We start from the raw sequence: 20641 nt of genomic DNA, 5'->3' as shown, positions 1-20641 counted from the left end.
ATGATAGGAAAAGCCTTAATTCACCTCCAAGTCCAAAATCCGAAAATTCCTCTTCATTTGAGAAATCTAGAATACAAGTTATCTGTTTATAAAGTACAATGGTGGAACAGACACAAGCTAGACATTTCCATTACAAATGGGAGAAACTGGAGGGAAAGAAGGGATAATAGGCGCCAAGCAAGTCAGCAGAACATCTTACATTAGTTCTCAAGACTTGAAAATAATCCTCTCTTCTCTGAGACCATTTAGGCAATGGCCCTGCCCTCCAGACTCTGGGTGTTGGCCACACTCTCCGGATTTTGGGTGGCAGCCCCTTGGCCCTGGGCTTCAGCTCCACTTTCCAGGCCCACTGGAGTGACAATTCTGCTCCCTCGAATTTGGGTAGCCCCATTCTCCTAGTCCATCTGAGTGGCAACTCCATCCTTTGAGAACCCAGAAGCTCTATCCTTTGAGACTGAGGCAGTTCTGCTTCCTTTGTTCTTTGTTTCTTCCGCTTCTGCTTCCTGGTTCCTTGGCTTCTCAGCCCTTCCAGGCTCATCATCCACGTCTGCTCTGCTGGGGCAAGTGTTCCAAAGCTCTTTAGCTCTACAAATGAGTGCCTGGAGGCATGCTACTCCACCAGTAAACTTCTGCCAGAAGGCACTCAGCTGTCTTGCTTTGTGGGTTGACAAGCCTAGCTCCACCAATAAGTGCTCAGAGGCACCCCACTCTACCAGGAAGCCGCCTGACAAAGGCACTCAGCTCTCTCACTCCATGGGTCAAGTCTGTGCTGTCTCACTCCGGTCTGGTTCTGTTACTGCCGTTTTCCTACTGCTACTGCACATCGTCTGCACTGTCTCCCGTGTAGCAGCCCTCCTCCCTTCCTTCTGAGTCCTCACCAGAATTTTCTTTGACGTTCGTAATTCCACCAATGGTCTCTTCAAGGCAACCTAAGATTAGGCACTTTAAAATTCTTCCAGCCCCTATCCATTCACAATTTCAAAACTGCTTCTACGTTATAGGAGCCTGTTAGAGCAGCACCCCACTCTCAGTAACAGATTCTGTCTAATGCTGCTGTAACGAAAATATCACAAGCGGAGCCTTAACAAACAAATTTATTCTCTCTCAGTTTAGGAGGCTAGAAGTGCCAGTTCAGTGTGCCAGCTCTAGGGGAAGGCTTTATCTGTCTGTTCTGGGGGAAGGTCCTTGTCATCAATCTTCCTCTGGTCCAGGAGTTTCTCAGCACAGGGATCCCACGTCCAAAGGATGTGCTCCTCTCCTGGCTTTTGTTTCTTGTTGGTATGAGATCCTCTGTCTCTCTGCTTGCTTCTCTTTTATATCTCAAAAGAGATTGACTCAAAATACAACCTAATCTTGTAGATTGAATCCTGCCTTAATAACACAACTGCCTCTAATCCTGCCTCATTAACATCACAGAGATTGGATTTACAACACATGGGACAAACACAGCAGATGACAAAATGGAGGACAACCACACAATACTGGGCATCATGGCCTAGCCAAGTCGACACACATTTTTTGAGGGAAGCAATTTTATCTTGAAGTCCTAATCCCAGTATCTGTGAACGTGACCTAGTGTGGAAATGGGGTCTTTTCAGATGCTGTCGAGTTTAGATGAGAACATGCTGTTGTCAGGGCCATCAAGTTAGCCTCTGACTCATGGTGACCCCAGGCACAAGGGGACTGGACCATTGTGACCCATAGGATTTTCACTGGCTGATTTTTGGAAGTAGATATTCAGGGCTTTCTTCCTGGTCCATCTGAGTCTGAAAGCTCCATTGAAACCGGTGCAGCAGCGTAGCACACGCGAGCCTCCACGGACGGACAGGCGGTAGCTGCGCCTGAGGTGTGTTGGCTGGGAATTGAACCCAGGTCTCCTGCGTGGAAGGCGAGAATTCTACCACTGAACCACCACTGTCCCCATACTGGAGCTAGGTGGCCCTAATCGAGTGACAGATGTTCTTAATATAAGAAGAGGAGAGAGACTCAGACTGACAGATGGACAGAGGGAAGGTGGCCAAGTGGGGACGGAGACAGAGACTGGAGAAATTCGGCCACAAGCCAAGAACACAAAGGATGGCTGGGAGTACCAGAAGCTGGGAGAGGGAATAGAACAGGTTCTCCCTTGGAGCCTCAGGAGGAATCAACATGGCTGACACCCTGATCTCTGACTCCCAGCCTGCAGACTGGGAGACAGTACGCTCCTGTTCTTTTCAGCTCTCCGTCTGTGGAGATTTGTTACTGCAGCCAACGGGTTCGGATACAGGGTGGAACAGAGGGTCCTCACAGGGTGCCTGCAGAGCAAGAGGGGCCAGTGGAAGGGCCATCTGGCTCCCTCTCTTTCCTCCAACCCTCAGTCCATCCCTCTATTTCCATCTCTTTGGCCACATCAGGCACGTACCCACCCCCATGCCTGTCGCTGGTAGAGGCGGGGAATGGGTGGGCTCCACCTGATCACGTGCCAGCTCCTGGGATTGGAGCTCAGCTGATTTGGGAGAAGGTGCTGTCCATGGAGACTGGCCGGGCCTAGAGGAAGGTGGGCAGGATCCACACACAGGCAAAAGGGAGAACCCAGACCAGGACCCAAAGGCAGGCCAGGAGGACAGAGTTCAACACCTGGACCTTGGCAGAGAGTGAGCAGAGTGCCCACGCTCAGCAGCCCCTGCAGCTGGCTGTTGTGAGGGTAGGGGGGCTGATCCTTCCTCGTAGTCCTGCAGAGACCGCTCCTCTGTGTGGATAACACCTGACAGCATGATGGAAACATTTCCCTGTTTAGCTGTCTTTGAGTCATACTGACTCTCATGCCATAAAATCTACAGTACTCGGTTTATTTTCTCCTCCACGTCCTCTATGGAGAGCTCTTTTTCAGCCCAAGATTTTAAAAAAATGAAGGGGGAAAAAAAGCTGTTATCTGGTCCCATACTCCCCGTGTTTCTCCTCAAAATTACCGACTGGTTCTCCCTTATTTCACACTCAGATGCGGACTAGAATATTTGCTCATGACTTGTCCTTATTTCTGGGCCCACTGAGCCTGGTCCCAAAGGGGCAGCTCCCTCCAAGGCCCCCTGAGGGGAGACTGTCAGTGGGGTGGGGTGAAGCAAGCAGGTGGGAGCTGCGAAGTGGGCCTTCCACGGTGCTGACCTCACCCCTGCGAGGGTCTCCACTGGGCGCCCCCCCTGCCCTGGATAAATGGGCAGGGAGAGGCCTACAGAACAAGCCCCAGGTTCCTCGCTGCTGCCGTGCTGAGCTGGGAGGAGGTCCAGTTCCTTCCAAGAAGAGAATGGTTAAACCCTCTGACTTGGGGTTAGGTGGAGGGAGGGGCCTCTCACCTGAGCTGGCAGGTGAGCTCCTTCAGGGATCCAAGTTTATACTCTGCACCGCTGACTATACCCTGGTTGGTGCTGTGCCTAGGCCAGCCTAGACCCTTTGGGGACTCGAAGCAGCCAGGCAGTGGCTGGGCACTGGACCTTGACTGCTGGCTGCTGGCCAAGGGCCAGCATGCCGTCGGCGGGTGGCACACAGAGGTAAGGCGGAGGGGCTGGTGGTTTGGACAAAGGCATTTTAATTCTTAGAGATTCTGAGAAGTAGGAAGAGATGAGCTGTTCTGTGTTTGTCTTTCAAATGAGGTTGTTTTGGGTTCGGGTGCCATTTCCACCAGCCCTCCCCTGAACCCAGCCTTCTCTGGCTTGGTTTCAGACCACGGGCGGTGTTTCTGGGGCATTCTGTGTGGGGGGGAGCTGTGTCCCTCTGAGTGGGACAGCTATGTAGGTTAGGTGTGGGATGAGGGTCTGGGCCGGCAGGGGTAGTGGGGACAGTCTGGCCAGCCCCTGCGCCCACTGTCCTGTGGCAGTAGATTGTGTGGAAACAATCTGGCCACTTCCTCACAGTGCTGACCCTCAGTGAGCTGGCCATGCTCCTGGCCTTTCCAGTCTATGCCTACAGGGTATTTTAGGATGCTCAACGGCAAGAGGGGAGAGGACCCCCGTGGCTATAGAGCAAGCCCCCCTGGAGGCCAGTGGTCCCTGCCTCCAGGCAAGCAGGGGTGCCTGTGAGCTGGACTGGCTGTTTTCCTTGAAGGGTGAGCAAGGGTCATCTCTGAGGTGGGAGGGAGGAAGGTGTGGGTTGCCAATGCCTTACATTTCCCTGACCTGGCTCGTTGGTGGTTTTGGGAGGTCCTGCCAACTCTGATGTGCGTGGCTGCCCCTCCCTCCCCTGTGCCTCTGCTTTTCCTGGTGGGAACATGGAGGCCAGGGAAGCCCAGGAACTGTGCCCGGTAGGAGCCTCCTGTGAGGATGTTCACCCCCTCGTGGATGCTGTCACCCCATTTTAAAGATGTGGCCCCAGGGCTCCTGAGGGTCAGGTTGCTGTGCTGCCCCAGGCCCCTGATGGTCAGCTGGTGCCCTGGATGACCCATCCGCAGCACAGCCTGGGTGGGTGGGTGACTTTTGGCGGAGAGCTGCAGGATGGCGGTGCCCCCCAAGACCGCTCCAGCGTCTGTGTTCCCTTGTGACCGCAGAGGGTAAGGGCTCAGCTCAAAGCCAGTGGCAGTGAAGCCCACACCCTCTCCAGTGCTGAGTCACCCACCTCCAGCAGATGCCACCCGCACAGCCACCTGCTGTGTTGTTTACTCTCCTTGAGTTGCACAAACACTTGGGGGCTCATCTCTCACTGGCCAGTATGGTGGGCCGCAGGATGAACAGATGCAGAGGAGATGAGGGACCCCTGGGATAGAGGGACCCTGGGGGCAGAGGCACCACAGGGCAGAGTCCTGTGGGGAATAAGCCTGCATACAGCCCCTCCTCTGCTGCCTACATGGCTCAGGGCTGCTGGACGTGGGGCATCCCCATCCAGCCCAAGTGATGCAGTCTGCATCTGTTGAACAGGCACCCAGGTGTCCCCAAGGCTGAACTCTGCATCCTGGCCTCAGTGGCTGGGGCCTCAGGAACATGCACTTCCCATTGGGTGAGGCTAGGGTCCCATTTCAGGGAAGAAACCTTCCCTGGAGTGTGAGCTGTGGAGCCACACTAGGCAACAGATGAGCTGCTGTGTCACCGGTGTTCCCCAGCAAGGTAGGGGTGACCTAGGCTCTAGGCCCGGGGATGGGGGTGCCTGCCCACTCCCCGCTGGGCTGGACTGCAGTGGCCACGTGTCGACCAAACGGCAGGTTCAGGAACACACCTGTTGGGGATGTAGCTGCAGGTAGAGGGAAGCCTGGGCACCACACTGGGGCCGGCTCCAGGGCCGTATCTAGCAGCAGGACCCATGGGAGTCTGGGCCATCCCCACAGTGGGCTACGGAGGGGCAGCAGACAAGGTGGGAACTTGTGGGGGGAGGCGTCAGACTGTGGGCTCAGGATTGTGCCTCTGATGTGAGGGCCTGTAATGGTAGGGGCACCCTTTGGCCAGTTGGCAGGCTCTGGCATGTAGGAGCAGGACAGGCCTGTGTGGGAGACTCGGAGGCTGAGCACTCCCTGTAAGCCTGGAGGTGGGAAGGGTTGGTGGGAGGGGGGCAGGGACAAGGCTGTGTTTGCCCAGGTTACTGCGAGGGCCTGGGGTGGGCTTCCTTCTGGGGGCAGAGATTGATAGAGGTCCTGGAACTGCCTGGGAGGCTGGAGGCCTGAGTAGGTGATGGTACCCATCTGGGAGGCTTAGGGAGCGTGGTGGGCTCTGACTTTGTTTGGGTCAGCTGAGGGGCAGGAGTGACTGGCGTGCTGAGAAGTGGCACCTCTGTGGGGCAAGGAGGCCCTGGGGAAGGGAAAGGGCCTGGACTAAATGGGACATGCCGCCCACCAGCGCAGGTCCTGATGCACTGCCGCTTGCCTGGGAAACCCAGGGCTGTGTGTGGAGTGGATACAGCAGGGTCTGTGGGTCTGAAGCTAAGGCCACCAGCAGGCCATGCGCCTGGGCCAGCGTGGGCCAGTGGGGGCCTGAGGGCACTGGCCAGCTAGAGAGGTATGGGTCTGCAAAACAGGGGCCAAGGGGCCGAGGGCAGGGGCCCTGGATGGTGGCTGCCCCATATCCCATCTTAGTCTGGGCTCTCTAGAGGGGCAAAACCAGTAACCTGCTGCTGTTGAGTCGACTCTGACCCATGGCGACCCTATAAGACAGCATAGAACTGCCCCATGGGGTTTCCATGGCACTAATTTCGGTGCCATAATGGTTAAGTGTTACGGCTGCTAACCAAAGGGTCGGCAGTTCAAATCCAGCAGGCGCTCCTTGGAAGTTCTACGGGGCAGTTCTGCTCTGTCCTATAGGGTTGTCGTGAGTCAGAGTCCACTCTACGGCACTGGGTTTGGGTTGGTTTTGGAATGTTCACACAAGCAGACCGCCACGTCTTTCTCCCGCAGAGGGGCTGGCGGGTTGGAACTGCCAACCTTTTGTTTAGCAGCCGAGCACTTAAGCACTATGCCACCAGGGCTCCTTAAAACCACTGAAGCGTATATAAATGTATATATAGAGAGGTTGACTTCAAGAAAATGGCTCACACAATTGTGGGGGCTGGCAAGTCCCAAATCTGTGGGTCAGGCTACAGGCTGAAGATCTCTGCTGGCTAACGTGGTTGCAGGGGCTGATGAACCCAAAATCTGCAGCTCAGGGGGCAGGCCAAAGATTTCTGCAGGTCCGTGTCCCGAGACCTGGAGGTCAGGTGACCAGAGGAGTGCAGGGTTGAAACAGGGAGCTTTGCCAGAACATCCATTTATATCCTGGAGGCAGGCCACACCCGCAAGGAAACGCTCCTTTCAACTGATTGGCTGCTTATAGTAGATCACAAAATGGAAGATGATCACAGTGTCTGCCAAACCGCTGAGAATCATGGCCTAGCCGAGTTGGCACATAGCATTAACCATCACCCCCCTACCCCCAGTTTGCCGTTCCTTGGCGATCTTGCCGTGAGGTGGCATCTGTCTTCCCTTGTCCAGCCCCACCCTGAGGTTCTATATAGAGACAAGCCCAATAGCTTGTCTACCTAGTGGGCAGACTCCAGTGGCTGGCACTCCTTGCCGTCACCAGTTCTACGCTCCACAGAGGACCTTTTGCTTAAGCAGAAAGGGCCTCAGGGCCATTAGGAAGCCTCCTTCTAGCTAAAAGCCCTCTGAAGGAATGTCGGTTTATAATTTTCATCTGTATTTAATGATTTTTACCATAGTCATTGACTTTCACTTTTTTTTTTAACAGCTGAACTCTTCAAAATTAATTAAAAAACTTACAAAAAGCAAACAGCTTTGTTGAGATAGAATGCGCATACCAAACAACTCACCCATTTAGTGTACAGGTCAGTGGTTTTCATTGTGTTCTTGGAATTATGCAGCCATCGAATCTTACAGAATGAGTGTTGATGGGCAGCTCCTGTCTGTGAGACAGACACAGCCAGGAAGGGCTCCCCAGACACCTGCAAGTCTGTCTGGGAGGGACCCCCTGCAGCAGGGTTGACTGCTCACAGGCTGATGACCCGGCTTCCCTGCTTCATCCTTGGCTGTTTCTCACACTGAAGGCCCTGCCCGATCCCTCCCCCTGTCTGAGGTTCTGGGAGGCTCAGAGGAAGTGGCTGCTGGGAGCTTTCACTGAGGACTCTGTCATTCCAGTTGAGCAGCTGCAAACAGCAAGGACTAATTCACGTGGCTTCAGGGCCGAGGGAGCTCACTGCAAAAGTCAGAGTAAGGTTTTCAAGCAGATCATCAGTGTAGCTGCCTTAGCCATCTAGTGTTGCTGTAACAGAAATAGCACAAGTGGGTGGCTTTAACAAGCAGAAATTTATTTTCTCACACTTTAGGAGGCTGGAAGTCCGAATTCAGGGCGCCAGCTCTAGGGGAAGGCTTTCTCTTTCTGTTGGCTCTGAAGGAAGGTCCTTATCTCTTCAGTGTGTTTCCTGGTTCCTTGGAGATCTCCATGTGGCTTGGCATCAGTCTTGCCCCATCTCTACTTTCTTGTTTAACCTCTTTTATATCTCAAAAGAAGACCACAGCCTTGAGTATGGATTACACCTCAACATAAGAAAACAAAAAACCTCACAATTGGACCAATAAAGCAATACCATGATAAATGGAGAAAATATTGAAGTTGTTAAGGATTTCATTTTACTTGAACCCACAATCAACATCCATGGAAACAGTCAAAAAATCAAACGATGTATTGCTTTGGGCAGATCTGTTGCAAAAGACACCTTTAAAGTGTTAAAAAGCAAAGGTGATTTTGAGGACTAAGGTGCGCCTGACCCAAGCCATGATATTTTCAATTGCCTCATATGCATGTGAAAGCTGGACAATGAATAAGGAGGACTGAAGAAGAATTGATGCCTTTGAATCATGGTGTTGGCAAAGAATATTGAATACACCATGGGCTGCCAGAAGAACAAACAAATCTGTCTTGGAAGAAGTACAGCCAGAATGCTCCTTAGAAGCAAGGATGGCAAGACTTCATGTCACTTACTTTGGACATGTTATCAAGGGGCCAGTCCCTGGAGAAGGAGAGGGTGAGTGTAAAGAAGAAGACCCTCAAGGAGATGGATTGACACAGTGGCAGCAGCAATGGGCTCAAACATAGAAATGATTGTGAGGATGGCGCAAGACCAGGCAGTGTTTTGTTCTGTTGTACGTAGGGTCTCTATGAGCCAGAACTGACTCAACAGCATCTAACAACAACAACAACAACTTATCTCAAAAGAGATTGACTTAAGACACCCTACTTGAATCCTGTCTCATTAACATAACAAAGACAAACCATTTGCAAATGGGATTATAACCACAGCCATAGAGGTTAGGATTTACAATACTTATTTTTGGGAGATATAATTCAATCCGTAACAGTAGCCATTTTATTAAGCTCCTTTTTTTTTTTTTTTTTTTAATCAGGGAGCTCATAAAAGTCCCAAGTGTTTGAAGAAGGGATCCAGAGGTAGTAAACAAAGAATGGGAGCTCATAAAAGTCCCAAGTGTTTGAAGAAGGGAGCCAGAGGTAGTAAACAAAGAATGCCCAATAGGAATCCTCATTGAGAGACAGGCCTGGTTAATGTTCTACTCTGGGTTTATGGGGTCAGAGATTGATTCAGGTCTAATTCCCCGCTGTAAACAAGCCGTCTCAGATACACGGGAATGACACACCGCCTTCATAACTCCATAACAGGCTAAGGCAGTTAGCCCAGAAAAGCCCGCTGGTTCCAAACTCAAACTTGTACACATCCAACTGTTTTTAATAATAGCTCAAATAAGTAGATTTTTAGCCACTTATGGCCTCTCAGCTTTACGTATCCAGCCAAACATGATGCCTAACTACAGGGTTTGTTTTATTGCTATCTGTTAAAAAAAAAAAGGTAAGATAAATCCTGTAGCCGTAAGAATCCCAGGCCATGTCTGCCCTTGGGAGCTCTCTGACTCAGACTCCCCATCTGGCCTCAGAGGAACGTTGTCTAGATACATGTAGCCCCCCCTCCTCTTCCTGGGGTTTTCACGCCCACTTCCCCTTCTGCTGCTTCTGGAAGACCTACTGCTGTGGAGATTGCCCCCTGAATGTGGCTGTCAGTGTATTGTCCCAATTAAAAAAAAACATTTTTTTTTTTTTAATTTATAGCTTGTGGTGCAACGCTGCTCTCTTTTGGTCATATCCTTTTCCTTGATCAGCCTCAAACTCTCTTGAATGCACTGTAAGAGGCTAAGGTAAGAAGTAGTCTTGATTTGAACTGGAAGTATCTGTGTGCACTCATGTGCCATCTTTATGTATCAGTCCCCAGCTCTGTCTGTGAAAGGCCAGAAGCTCTTACCTACCCAGCAGCCTTGGGCTCCCCTGGTGCTGGTTATGGTCTTTAGAGCCCATTCCTACCAATATGACCAGGGCCTCTTAGAGAAGAGGTAGCTTCAGGCCTAGGGGAGGAATATCCGTCACGCTAGGTAGCTAGGAACCCACCAAAGTCCCTAGGGCACTGCCCTCTGCAAGCTGGACTCTAGGTTGACAAGTTGTCCAATGACAGGAAACAGAGTCACGGCCACATTCCGTGAGATCCTGGAAGATCATGGAAGGTGTAAGTTGGCTTCTGCGGGGGCAGAGCTGTCTTTTCCTCTGTTAAGAGATTTCACTGTCAGAGGGACAAGGTATAACGGCCTTAGCCACCTACTTCCCTGTGTCCTATTGTACTTCCATGTTCTAAGGGAGGAGGGCCAGCTCAAGACTTGTCTGATGGGGGAGGCATAGAGCTGGGGCAGTCTGAGTGGGCCTAGGGAATGAATGAGGGAGGCAGGTGAAACCGGAAGCCAGAGAGAGCTTGGCTGGTGGTGAAGGGCCAAGAGCAAGGGGCAGGTGGTCACTGGGAAGAATTGGCTCCAGTTGGGGCTGGGCTGTTGGATGACCAGGCTTCCCATGTGCTGGGGTCAGCCAGTGGCTGGGTGGGGTGAGGCTCTGGCCAGTCTTGCAAAGCCAGGTCCACCCCTATAGGAGGTGAGGCTGTGGATCCCCCTCCCTATCCCCACTCCTTCCTCCTCTCCCACCCACCACTCCTGGGTCCTCGCTTGTCTTGGGCCAGGGTGCCCCAAGGGCCGGTTCTCAGCCAGGAGGCTTTGAGGAGTACTGTCCAGGCCAGGCCAGGCTCGAGCTGCACCTTCACCCCCAAGTGAGGAGAGACTGTTGGAGCAGGTGAAAGGTCTGTCACAGGTTGCACTGGGCAGGCTGTGCCAACCTTCCCATACCACAAGGAAGTGGGGGCCACTGCTCACCAGACATAGGACATGGGTATCTCTCGTGGCTGGGCCGGTAGCTCCCACCCCATGGCTTCTCCTCAGCGGCAACCGTCAGGGCTCTGTGGGGCTTGGCCTTGAGATCTGGTGCTTGTGCCTGATGAAGCCAAGGCCACTGGGAATGGACAGAACTTAATGTAGAGACCTTCAGCAAAGACTCAGCAATGTGTCATGAGTGAGAAAGAAACACCACCAAATCCACGAGACTGAAATTGGAAGCTGCCTAGGACACCTTCCTCCCATGCCACTTCCAGTCACCTTGGAGGTCCTGGCCACCAGGGCGCTGTGGAAAGTGGACATGGCCAGAAAGAGGAAAGGCTGCACACTCGCTGCTGACGTAACTCTGACTAGTAAAAATAACTCTGGATCAGATACAGCAATTTGGTAAAATCCCTGAATGGACTTCGTTGTTGTTGTGAGCTGTTGAGTCAGCTCCAACTAGTAGTGACCTGAATGAATAATTTATTTTATAAGGATCAGCACAAAGCTGATTCCTATGAGGTGGAGGTTAATGTTGAGAACTGCTGTACCTCTCTGTCATCTGTAACGTCAATTACTTCTCCTCCCTCACATCTCAGTCATCTGAGTGCTGCTGTAACAAAAATACCACAAGTGGACGCCTTTAACAAACAGAAATTTATTCTCTCAAAGTTTAGGAGGCTAGAAGTCGAAATTCAGGGTGCCAGCTCCAGGGGAAGGCCTTCTGTCTCTGTCGGCTCTGGAGGAAGGTCCTTGTCATCAATCTTCTCCTGGTCCAGGAGCTTCTCAGTGCAGGGACCCCAGGTCAAGAGGATGCACTATGCTCCCAGTGCTTCTTTCTTGGTGGTGGGAGGTCCCTTTGTCTCTCAGCTCGCTTCCCTTTTATATCTCAAAAGAGATTGACTCAAGACACAACCTAATCTTGTAGATTGAGTCCTGCCTCATTAAAGTAACTGCCGCTAATCCTGTCTCATTATCGTCATGTTGTCTTTGTTGTTAGGGGCCCTTGAGTCAGTTCCGACTCACAGCGACCCTGTGCACAGCAAAACAAAACACTGCCCAGTCCTGCGCCACCCTCAAAATCGTTGCTGTGCTTGAGCCCATTGTTGCAGCCACTGTGTCAATCCACCTGGTTGAGGATCTTCCTCTTTTTTGCTGACCCTCTGCTCTACCAAGCATGATGTCCTTCTCCAGGGACTGATGCCTCCTGATAACATGTCCAAAGTATGTGAGATGTAGTCTTGCCATCCTTGCTTCTAAGGAACATTCTGGTTTTACTTCTTCATTCTTTTGGCAATACATGTTATATTCAATATTCTTCGCCAACATCATAATTCAAAGGCGTCAATTCTTCTTTGGTCTTCCTTATTCATTGTCCAGCTTTCCCTTGCACATGAGGTGATTGAAAACACCATGGCTTGGGTCAGGTGCACCTTAGTCCTCAAGGTGACATCTTTGCTTTTCAACACTTTTAAGAGATCTTTTGCAGATTTGCCCAATGCAACGGGTGTTTTGATTTCTTGGCCACTCCTATGTCATAAAGGTAGGATTTATAATGCATAGGAAAATCACATCGGATGACAAAATGGTGGACAATCACTCAATGCTGGGAACTATGGCCTGGCCAAGTTTACACATATTTTTGGGGGGAAACAATTCAATCTATAACACCTCAGTATTCTCCTTCCTGTCTTTGAGTTCTGTAGTTTGAGCAATGTCTCACAGAAACCATGAACCCTATCAAGGAAATGGCTCAGGCAGTAGTGGAGGCTGTCAAGTCCCAGATCCATGGGTCAGGCATAGGCTCCTCCTGACTCATGTGGCCACAGGGGCTGACAAACCCAAATCAGCAGGTCAAATGGCAAGCTGCTGGCTCAAGTCCCAAGAACCAGAGGTTGGATAGTGACAAGCCAGATGCAGGACCCCGATGCAGAGAAAGAGAGAGCCCCCAAGAGCACCCGCACGTATACACTGGATGCAAGCCACATCCCAGGGAATGGGGTGATTGAGTAAGGGTGAGACTTGAGTCACCTCCTCCTGCAAGGCTGTGACTCAAGATACAGCCCACACTAATCCTACCTCATGAACGTATAGAGGTTAGAATGTACAACAGATAAGATGGAGGATAATTAGGATAATTACATCAGATCATAAAATGGAAGTCAGCCACACAATACTGGGAATCATGGCCTAGTCAAGCCAACGCACAACACCAATCATCACAGGTTCCATACATATTTGTATAGTCCCACTCAATCACTGTGTGTGAGTCACAAAGACTATGGCTAGAAGGGCCACATTAAGTGATTCATTGCACTGCATGACTCTGTACAACAGGACAAAACACTGCCCGGTCCTGTGCCACTCTCATGATCATTGTTACGATTGAGCACACTGTTGCAGTCACTGTGTCAATCCATCTCTTTGAGGGTCTTCCTCTTTTTCACTGACCCACTACCAAGCATGATGTCCTTTTCCAGGAACTGGTCCCTCCTGGTAACATGTCCTAAGTACATGAGACAAAGTCTCACCATCCTTGCTTCTAAGGAACATCCTGGCTGTACTTCTTCCAAGACAGATTCATTTGTTCTTTCGGCAGTCCATGCCATGTTCAGTATTCTTTGCCAACATTTTACCCTGGATCTTTTACATAGGGCTTTTCAGAGTGCTTAGGTGTTCCCTGAGTGGAAGACCCTGTAGCTGTCCAAAGCCAAGGCACATATGCCCCCATGCTGTCACCCTCACTCTTGCTGGTGTGTGGACTGGTACAGCCTTTGCAAAGCACTTTGGAATCTCTGAGTAAAAGGCACAGAGCCTTTGGCACAGTGAGGACATATCTAGATTTATCCTGGCCATATTGCCATCATAAACTCTTTCCTGCAATTCCTCTAGATTCTAGGCTTTTTGAGTCCAAGTACAGTGCCTGGTCTACTTGGCCCTGCATCTCAACTTCCTGCATTGAGGGGTCTAACCCCATCCCTCAGCCACATGGTCCATTTCCACCCTTTAGGGGCCACCTGGGGTACCAACTCCCTCTCCCAGTCACTGGAGCCACAGGGTGCCTGCCAGGCAGGGGCCAGAGGCCCTGCTGTGGACACTTATACCACAGCAGATGGGGTCCAGACCCCTCTTTTCTTTCTCCTTCAAACACAGGGGGTCTGAAGCCTACCTGGCCCATCTCAGATCTTTCCCAAGGAGCAGCCTCAGGAGGCAGCTCACTTTCCAGGGTGTTTACCAGCTGCCCAGCTAATCTCCTCAGGTTTCACTTTGGAGAAGATACTTTGGTCTAAAGGCTGTGAAACTCAGAACTGCCTTTGAAAGGACAATTGCGCAACATTCCTAGATGTGTCTGGGGACTGGTGAGCTCACCAACTGAAGGTCACCAAGAAGGGGAGCTTTCACTGTGACAAGCAGTGTGCGCATGATGAAGGTGGGGGTGAGAAAGGGGTGGCTGTGCTCAGATGACCTCTGACCCACCTGGGGAAGGCAAAAGGCCCTTGCAGCCACCTCCGCACTTGTTCCTGTGTCCAGGTGGCAAAGGGGCCAGGTGAGATGCATTGGTGACTGTGCCATGCCCTCCTGGGCATTGGATGTGGTCTGCTCAATGGAATATCTGGGGCCAAAAATACTTCGCATGCAAGAGTGACCTTAGTGTGCGGGGCTGGGATCCGTAATGAGACTACAAGACAGTGGGCATTTATCGAAGATGGAGGGACAATAACTAAATGCCACTATGCCCTGTGGCCTGAGCCCCTAGGACAGTGTTTATCCCTATACCCCTGAGTGTCGGCTCAGGCTCCACATCCCAGAACGGTCTGGTTCACAAATCCCACATGCAGAACCCAGTAGCTGTGGGTGGAGCTCACGAGCTCCCCCGGGGGCTACCAGCTGTGAGGAGCCCCCAGACGCGCAGCCCGGGAGCCACCCCAGTAGGCATATCCAGGTGGGATGTGGGCAGATGGTTGCATGCGTAGTTCTGATTTCAGGGTTGCTGGTGAGATAAGGACAGCGGAGATGGGCACTGGGAGCTTGGGAAGCAATGGTTGTACAGGGACCCTGCCTGGGATGAAACCTGGGCACTCGGCACTCCTGAGGACAAGGTCCCATGCCGTAAGGACTGGAGGGGCTGCCCTGCTCACTGGGGTGGCAGGCTCACCTCCAGCTCCCTTGGGCTGCTTGCTGGCCTGGGACTGGGCAGAGCACTGGGACTGGCTGTAGGGCAAATGCACTGGGACCAGCGATGGCGGCACTCGCTGCCACAAGTGGTGCAGGTGTGTCCTCTGGGCCTCGCTGCCGCATGGCCCACATGTGAGTGTGGCACTTGTAAGACCTTCAGAGACACATCTGCCTCCAGCCCAGCCCCCTGTTCCCTTGGGCTTATGTGAACATAACAAAGGGCAGAACGCCCTCTGCCTTGCCCCCACAGAGACTCTGAAAACAGAGTTGGTGCTTTCTCACCCCTGTGCAGCTAGGGGTGGCCATGAAGCTGAGTCTGGCCAACGAGATATAAGTGGAGGCTTGCTAGGGGCTTCTGGAAGGGCTTGACTCCTTGTTGTGGCTGGCCCCGACCCTGCCTCTTCTTGCAGACCCAAATGGTGGTGAGATGTCTGGAGCACGGCAGCTATCTTGTGACTATGAAGGAGCAAGCAAGCATGGTGCTCAAGACACCAACACCCTCAACATAATGGGCTGAATCCTCGAGAACTGGGTCCTTGAGCCAGTACCTGCAGCCTCCTCTCTCCAGAATCCTAGATTTGTGAGGAAAACCCATGCTGGGTTTTCTGATTCTTTCAGCTGGGTGGCCAAGGTCCTCAGAGATAAGCCATTTTTATGCTGATGATGTGGCAAATGGGTGTCCCAGTACTAGCATCTCCCCTGAGCTCCAAACCCCTTTTTCAGTGGCTGCTTGATGTCCCCATGAGACGTCTCAGCATGTTTCACACTCAGCCTGTCCTTGCCTGCTCCATCTCAACAATTGGCTTCTCCAGTTGGAAACCCTTCCCTCCACCTCACACCTGCTCATACCTGAGGCCTGTGAGGGGGTGGGGGTGTGTGTGTACTTGCTTTTGTTTATTCATTCATTCAGCAGCTATGAAGTGAGCAGCCAGCACGTGTAGCTGTTCTCCCCAGGGGATGTCAGCATGCCCCTGGAGCTTGCCTGGTAGCGGGCAGACCTATCAGGTGGCCGTGAGGCTGAGGGAAACACAAGGCAGGGAGGGTCAGCATTTCATGTTTAGGAGGTCAGGGAGGGCCCCTAGGGAAGGTGAGAACCAAGCAGAGGTCAGACCAAGAGGGTGAGCTGTGTGAAGAACTGGTGGTCCTGGCCAAAGGCATAGCACTTGAAAAGGCCCTGAGGTCAGAACAGTGAGGAAGAGGAGGTGGCTGGAGCTGAGGGAGGGGGACAGAGGTGAGCAGGGAGCTGCTGTGAATTCTTTAGGCGTCTGGGCCAGGGACCTTTGCCTGTGCACACCGGCTGAGTTCCTGGCACCCAGGCCTGGCCGTCCAGGCCCTCTGTCCCTGCTGCCATCTGCTGGCCCCTCCTCTTCAGCCCCGATGTGCCGAGCTCTGGGTATCACTTGGTCGTCAGTCTCCTGGGGGTCCTGTGTGGGCCGAGCATCTTTAATCCACTCTCCCCTCCACTCCTGTCAGCCCATGGAGCTCCCACCCCCACGCCTAGTGTGGGGGCTCGGCCAGCTGCTCGGCTTCTGGCTCCTGAGCTATGAGCAGTGGGTCAGGTGGCTGAGGGGGGTCAGGTTCTGATTCATGCCCGTCCTGGTCCCTTTTCTGGCCCTGCCTGGGCGCACAGTGGGTGTTGGGGCCTGTGGAGGTGGGGGCTGGCATGAAGCTGCCCCTCCTGTGCCCCTGACTTGGGACTGTCCCTGCCCACAGGTACTTCCAGGGCACTCTCATCCTGCTGGTCCTGACTCTGTTCCTACTGGTCGGCTTTCTGCACCTGGACTTGGGTTTGTTCACACCGTAAGTCCTGCACTGGCCCCCAGGCTCTGGGAGGCCACCACCCTGGTGTCCCCTGCCCTGACAGCCCTGGGAGCAGGCCCTGGGAGCAGGGCCAGGACTTCTGGCCCACCTGCCTCAGTGGCCCCTACCTGTTCTGGTGGGGTGACCCTGGGAGCTTACACCTCCCTGCTGTGCCTCAGTTTCCCCTCTATCAGAGGAGGTGTGAGCCCTTCCCTGCTGGGACCCATTATCCTCCTGGGGGACTGCCCTCCTGCCCTCCTGGCCCCCTTCCCACATTTTATGGGTGCCAGAGGTGCTGCATGGGCCCTTGAGTGAGGTTGCCAAAGAAGGACCCTAAGGTCTCTGATTATTCAATGGGTGGTCACGGAGCCTCTGCTGGGGGCAGGGCCAGCCTCCTGTGGTCTCCTCTGGGAGGTGGGGTCTGGTCCATGGGATAGTCGGAGGGCATCAGATGCTGGGAGCAGGGCCAGCCTCTGGGTGCTCTACCAGGCTCCAAGAACAGAGGGGCCCGTGCTGTCTCAGCCCAGGGGTGAGGTCTGGAGGACCAAGGTCAGTGCCTGTCCTGGAGCTCCATGCATCCCCATAGCCAACCACGCTGCCAGGTCCGACCTGCTGGGGTCTCTTGGCCCAGCCCCCAGCCAGGTCCCCTTCCAGTGGGATTTCCACGGAAGGAAGGGGGCGCCAACACCCTTTGGGCCAGGCTGGGTGGGGGGAGGCCCCAAGGGCAGCCAGTCACCCTCTGTGGCACTGCACAGGGGCAGGAGGATGGGCTCAGGGGCTGGACATAGGGACCCAGAGTGGCCTCAGCCCAGAGCCCCTGGACCACAAGGGGTGGGTTGGGGAAGCCTGCAGCTCCAGGCCAGATGTGCACATTCGTGTGATGCTGTGATGGCCTACAGGAGTAGGCACCAGTGTCCACTCCATCCTGCACGAAGGGTCAGCCAAGAAAGGCCTCTGGGGGCAACTGAGAGCCAGGCTGGTGTCCTAGGAGCCAAGGAGGACATTGGGGGGGGGGTTGAGCTACCATGCTGGTCTCCATTTCTTTGGGGGTGAGAGCTCCTCAAACAGTGACTCCCCCACTCCCAACACCCCCAGGCAGAGGACAGAGGAAGGAATCCCATCCTGTGCCCAGTGGGTCCCTTGGGGCTGCAGGGTTGGGTGTTGCTGGGTTGGGGCACAGGGTTGGGGACACAAGGCTAGGGGTCTTGGGTTGGGGGCTGCTGAGTTAGGGCACAGGTCTGGGGGTCTCCGGTGGGGGCACGCACTGCCTCGATAAAGGGTGCTGTCCTTCCCTAGCCTGGCCCGGGGGACTGCAAAGTCGCCTGTCACCAACATCATGTTCCTCAAAACGCACAAGACAGCCAGCAGCACCGTGTTCAACGTGCTCTTGCGCTTCGCGGAAAAGCACAACCTGTCGGTGGCGCTGCCCGAAGGCGCGCACTTCCACCTGGGCTACCCCTGGCTCTTCCTGGCGCGCTACGTGGAGGGCAGCGAGCAGGAGGGTCCCGGCCAGCAGAGACGCTTCAACATCATGTGCAACCACCTGAGGTTCAACCCGCCAGAGGTGCGGCTGCAGGGGAGGGGCCTCTTGGCTGGGGGGGCGGAGCCTCCCAGGGGCCACGGCAGGGGTCGGCGCTGGGCTCAGGGGTGCCCTCTGCCCCTGGCAGGTGTGACTACTGGGAGCACCGCCCAGGAGAGTCACGCACCCTCTCCTCTGTCCCCAAACAGGTGCAGAAAGTCATGCCTGAGGACACCTTCTACTTCTCCATCCTCCGGAACCCGGTCTTCCAGCTGGAGTCGTCTTTCATCTACTACAAAAGCTACGTGCCCGCCTTCCAGGCCGCGAGGAACCTGAGCGCCTTCCTGGCCTCCCCGTGGACCTACTACAATAGGAGCGCAAGCCTGAACAACGCCTACGCCAGGAACAACATGTGGTTCGACTTCGGCTTCGACAACAACGCCTGGCCGGAGGACGGCTACGTGCGCGCGCGCATCGCGGCGGTGGAGCGGCACTTCCAGCTGGTCCTCATTGCAGAGTACTTCGACGAGTCCATGGTGCTGCTGAGCCACGTCCTGCACTGGACGCTGGACGACGTGGCCTACTTCAAGCTCAACTCTCGCAGCCAGAGCAGCGTCACCAGTCTGACTCCCCAGGACCAGGAGCGCGCCAAGCGGTGGTGCGCGCTCGACTGGCACCTCTACCAGTACTTCAACCGCACCTTCTGGGCCAGGATTCACACAGAGCTGGGCCCACGGCGGCTGCGCAACCAGGTGGCGCTGCTGCAGGAGCGGCGGCACCAGCTCACCGACCTGTGCGTGCAGGACGGGGCACCCAAGAAGCAGTCTCAGATCAAGGACCTCCAGCTGAAGCCCTACCAGTCCGGGGAGGCTGACATCCTGGGCTACAACCTGCGGCTGGGCCTGGACAATGCGACGCTGCAGCTGTGCCAGAGAATGGTCATGCCCGAGCTCCAATACATGGCTCGCCTGTACGCCCTGCAGTTCCCGGGAAAGCCCCCCAAGACCATCACATTTCTGAAGGGGTAGGGCTGGCTCGGGGCAGAGCGCCTGGGACAACGCCCCTATCTCCGTGCCCCTCTACCCCCTACCGCCTACCCGCCAGTCCGGAGCACCGCCTGGTGCTCAGAGCAGGGCTCTGGGCAGTTGGAAGACCCAGACCTGGCCGAACTGCTGCCCTTTAGGGTGAAGGCACCTATGAGAGACACTCCCCAGGGTCTTCCCCCTGTGGGCGACCTCTTGGGGAAGGCCTTCCATCTAGGACGGCATGCATGCTGGCCTGGGAATGTGCTGCCTTGTGTAGTATCCGTTACAGGTCTCACAAGAAAACAAAAATGAGTTACATGTTCACACACTGTCCATTGAAAGAACTTGGACCCAGGAAACCTGGAGAGGTGTGGACGCCTGGGGCTCAGGTCCTGGGAGGATGTGACCCCTGGCAGCTGGGACCTTGCTGTTGGCGCAGAGGTTCACAGGCAGAGTAGGACCATCCAGTAAGCAAGGTGTGCACCAGCTTGCATTAAAGAAGCTACAAACGGGCTTGGCTGTATTTACTCGCTAATCTGTGGTGAGCAATTTCATACGGGTTTCACCACATTTTTGATTGTGTACTGCCGATTGGTGGGAAAGCACAGCTGGGCCCATGCATACCTTGCTTATTGGGCAATCTGGCCCTGCCATACCCAGCACCAGGCTCTGGAAAAAGCAGGGTGCCTGGAGCAACTGAGGAACGGAGCTGCCCCCACACGCTGTCCTGGAGGCTCAGCCTGGGGCGGAAGCTCCCTACTTCCATCTGGCTGTATGGCCTCTCAGCCCTGAGGTCCCCGCAGGGGGGCTGGTGAACTGCTGAGGTTGCTCTGTGTCTAGGAGTGTCCCCACAGGAGGGTGACAGAGGGAAACCCTCTGGGCTTTTTAGGGAAATTAGCATTGCAAAGAGGGGGGGACCCCAGATAGTCAGAACAGGTGGCTACCTGGGATGCTGATTTAACGGAGGGGACTTTAGAAAGAGCGCTTCAAGGAGCTTAGCAGAGATATTACTGAGTCAATCTGAGAATAAAAGTATTTGGAGATTGAAGAAATGGCTTCCAAAAAATGGAATAGAGACAGTAAAGAGTAGATGGACACTGACTGCTGACAGCCGAGCTCAGCCAGGGCACCACCCCAAGGAGCAACTGCCCTCTGCCCAGGGACAGCACACAGGGGAATCCCAAGAGGAAGTAGATTAGGGAAGCACAGCCGGGGTAACCAACTAAGGGGAATGGATAAGAAACTAGTCAAACAAAGAGAAGAAAAAATTGTCCCGAATAGAAGAAAGACTTCAGCTCTTCAGCCCCAGTGAGCTTGCTGGGCGTCAGGCAGGATCAGCCAACTCTCAAAGAAAACAGGACCTTAGCTACTGTGGGTGTTATGGATTGAATTGAGTCCCCCCACTAGAATTTATGTTGAAGT

At 53.9% G+C, this 20641-nt stretch overlaps 1 protein-coding gene across 1 annotated transcript; it reads left to right on the top strand.

The window, feature by feature from the left end:
* Nucleotides 1-16351: 16351 nt before the first annotated feature.
* Nucleotides 16352-19744, top strand: GAL3ST2 (galactose-3-O-sulfotransferase 2). Its single transcript, XM_064287377.1, has 4 exons — nt 16352-16425; nt 16589-16675; nt 17972-18239; nt 18404-19744. The coding sequence occupies exons 1-4, from the start codon at nt 16352-16354 to the stop codon at nt 19220-19222; spliced, it is 1248 nt and encodes a 415-aa protein (XP_064143447.1). The 3' UTR covers nt 19223-19744.
* Nucleotides 19745-20641: the final 897 nt, after the last annotated feature.

The sequence above is a fragment of the Loxodonta africana genome, chromosome 6 (genome assembly GCF_030014295.1).
Source record: "Loxodonta africana isolate mLoxAfr1 chromosome 6, mLoxAfr1.hap2, whole genome shotgun sequence".
NCBI lineage: Eukaryota > Metazoa > Chordata > Mammalia > Proboscidea > Elephantidae > Loxodonta > Loxodonta africana.
This window is presented reverse-complemented; position numbering and strand designations above follow the sequence as displayed.

Excerpts from the sequence above, each read along its gene's own strand:
- GAL3ST2 (XM_064287377.1), top strand. The coding sequence starts at position 16,352 with ATGGAGCTCCCACCCCCACGCCTAGTGTGGGGGCTCGGCCAGCTGCTC. Across the intron at positions 16,426-16,588 it reads TGGCTCCTGAGCTATGAGCA|GTACTTCCAGGGCACTCTCA; the intron begins GTGGGTCAGGTG and ends CCCTGCCCACAG. Across the intron at positions 16,676-17,971 it reads GACTTGGGTTTGTTCACACC|CCTGGCCCGGGGGACTGCAA; the intron begins GTAAGTCCTGCA and ends GTCCTTCCCTAG.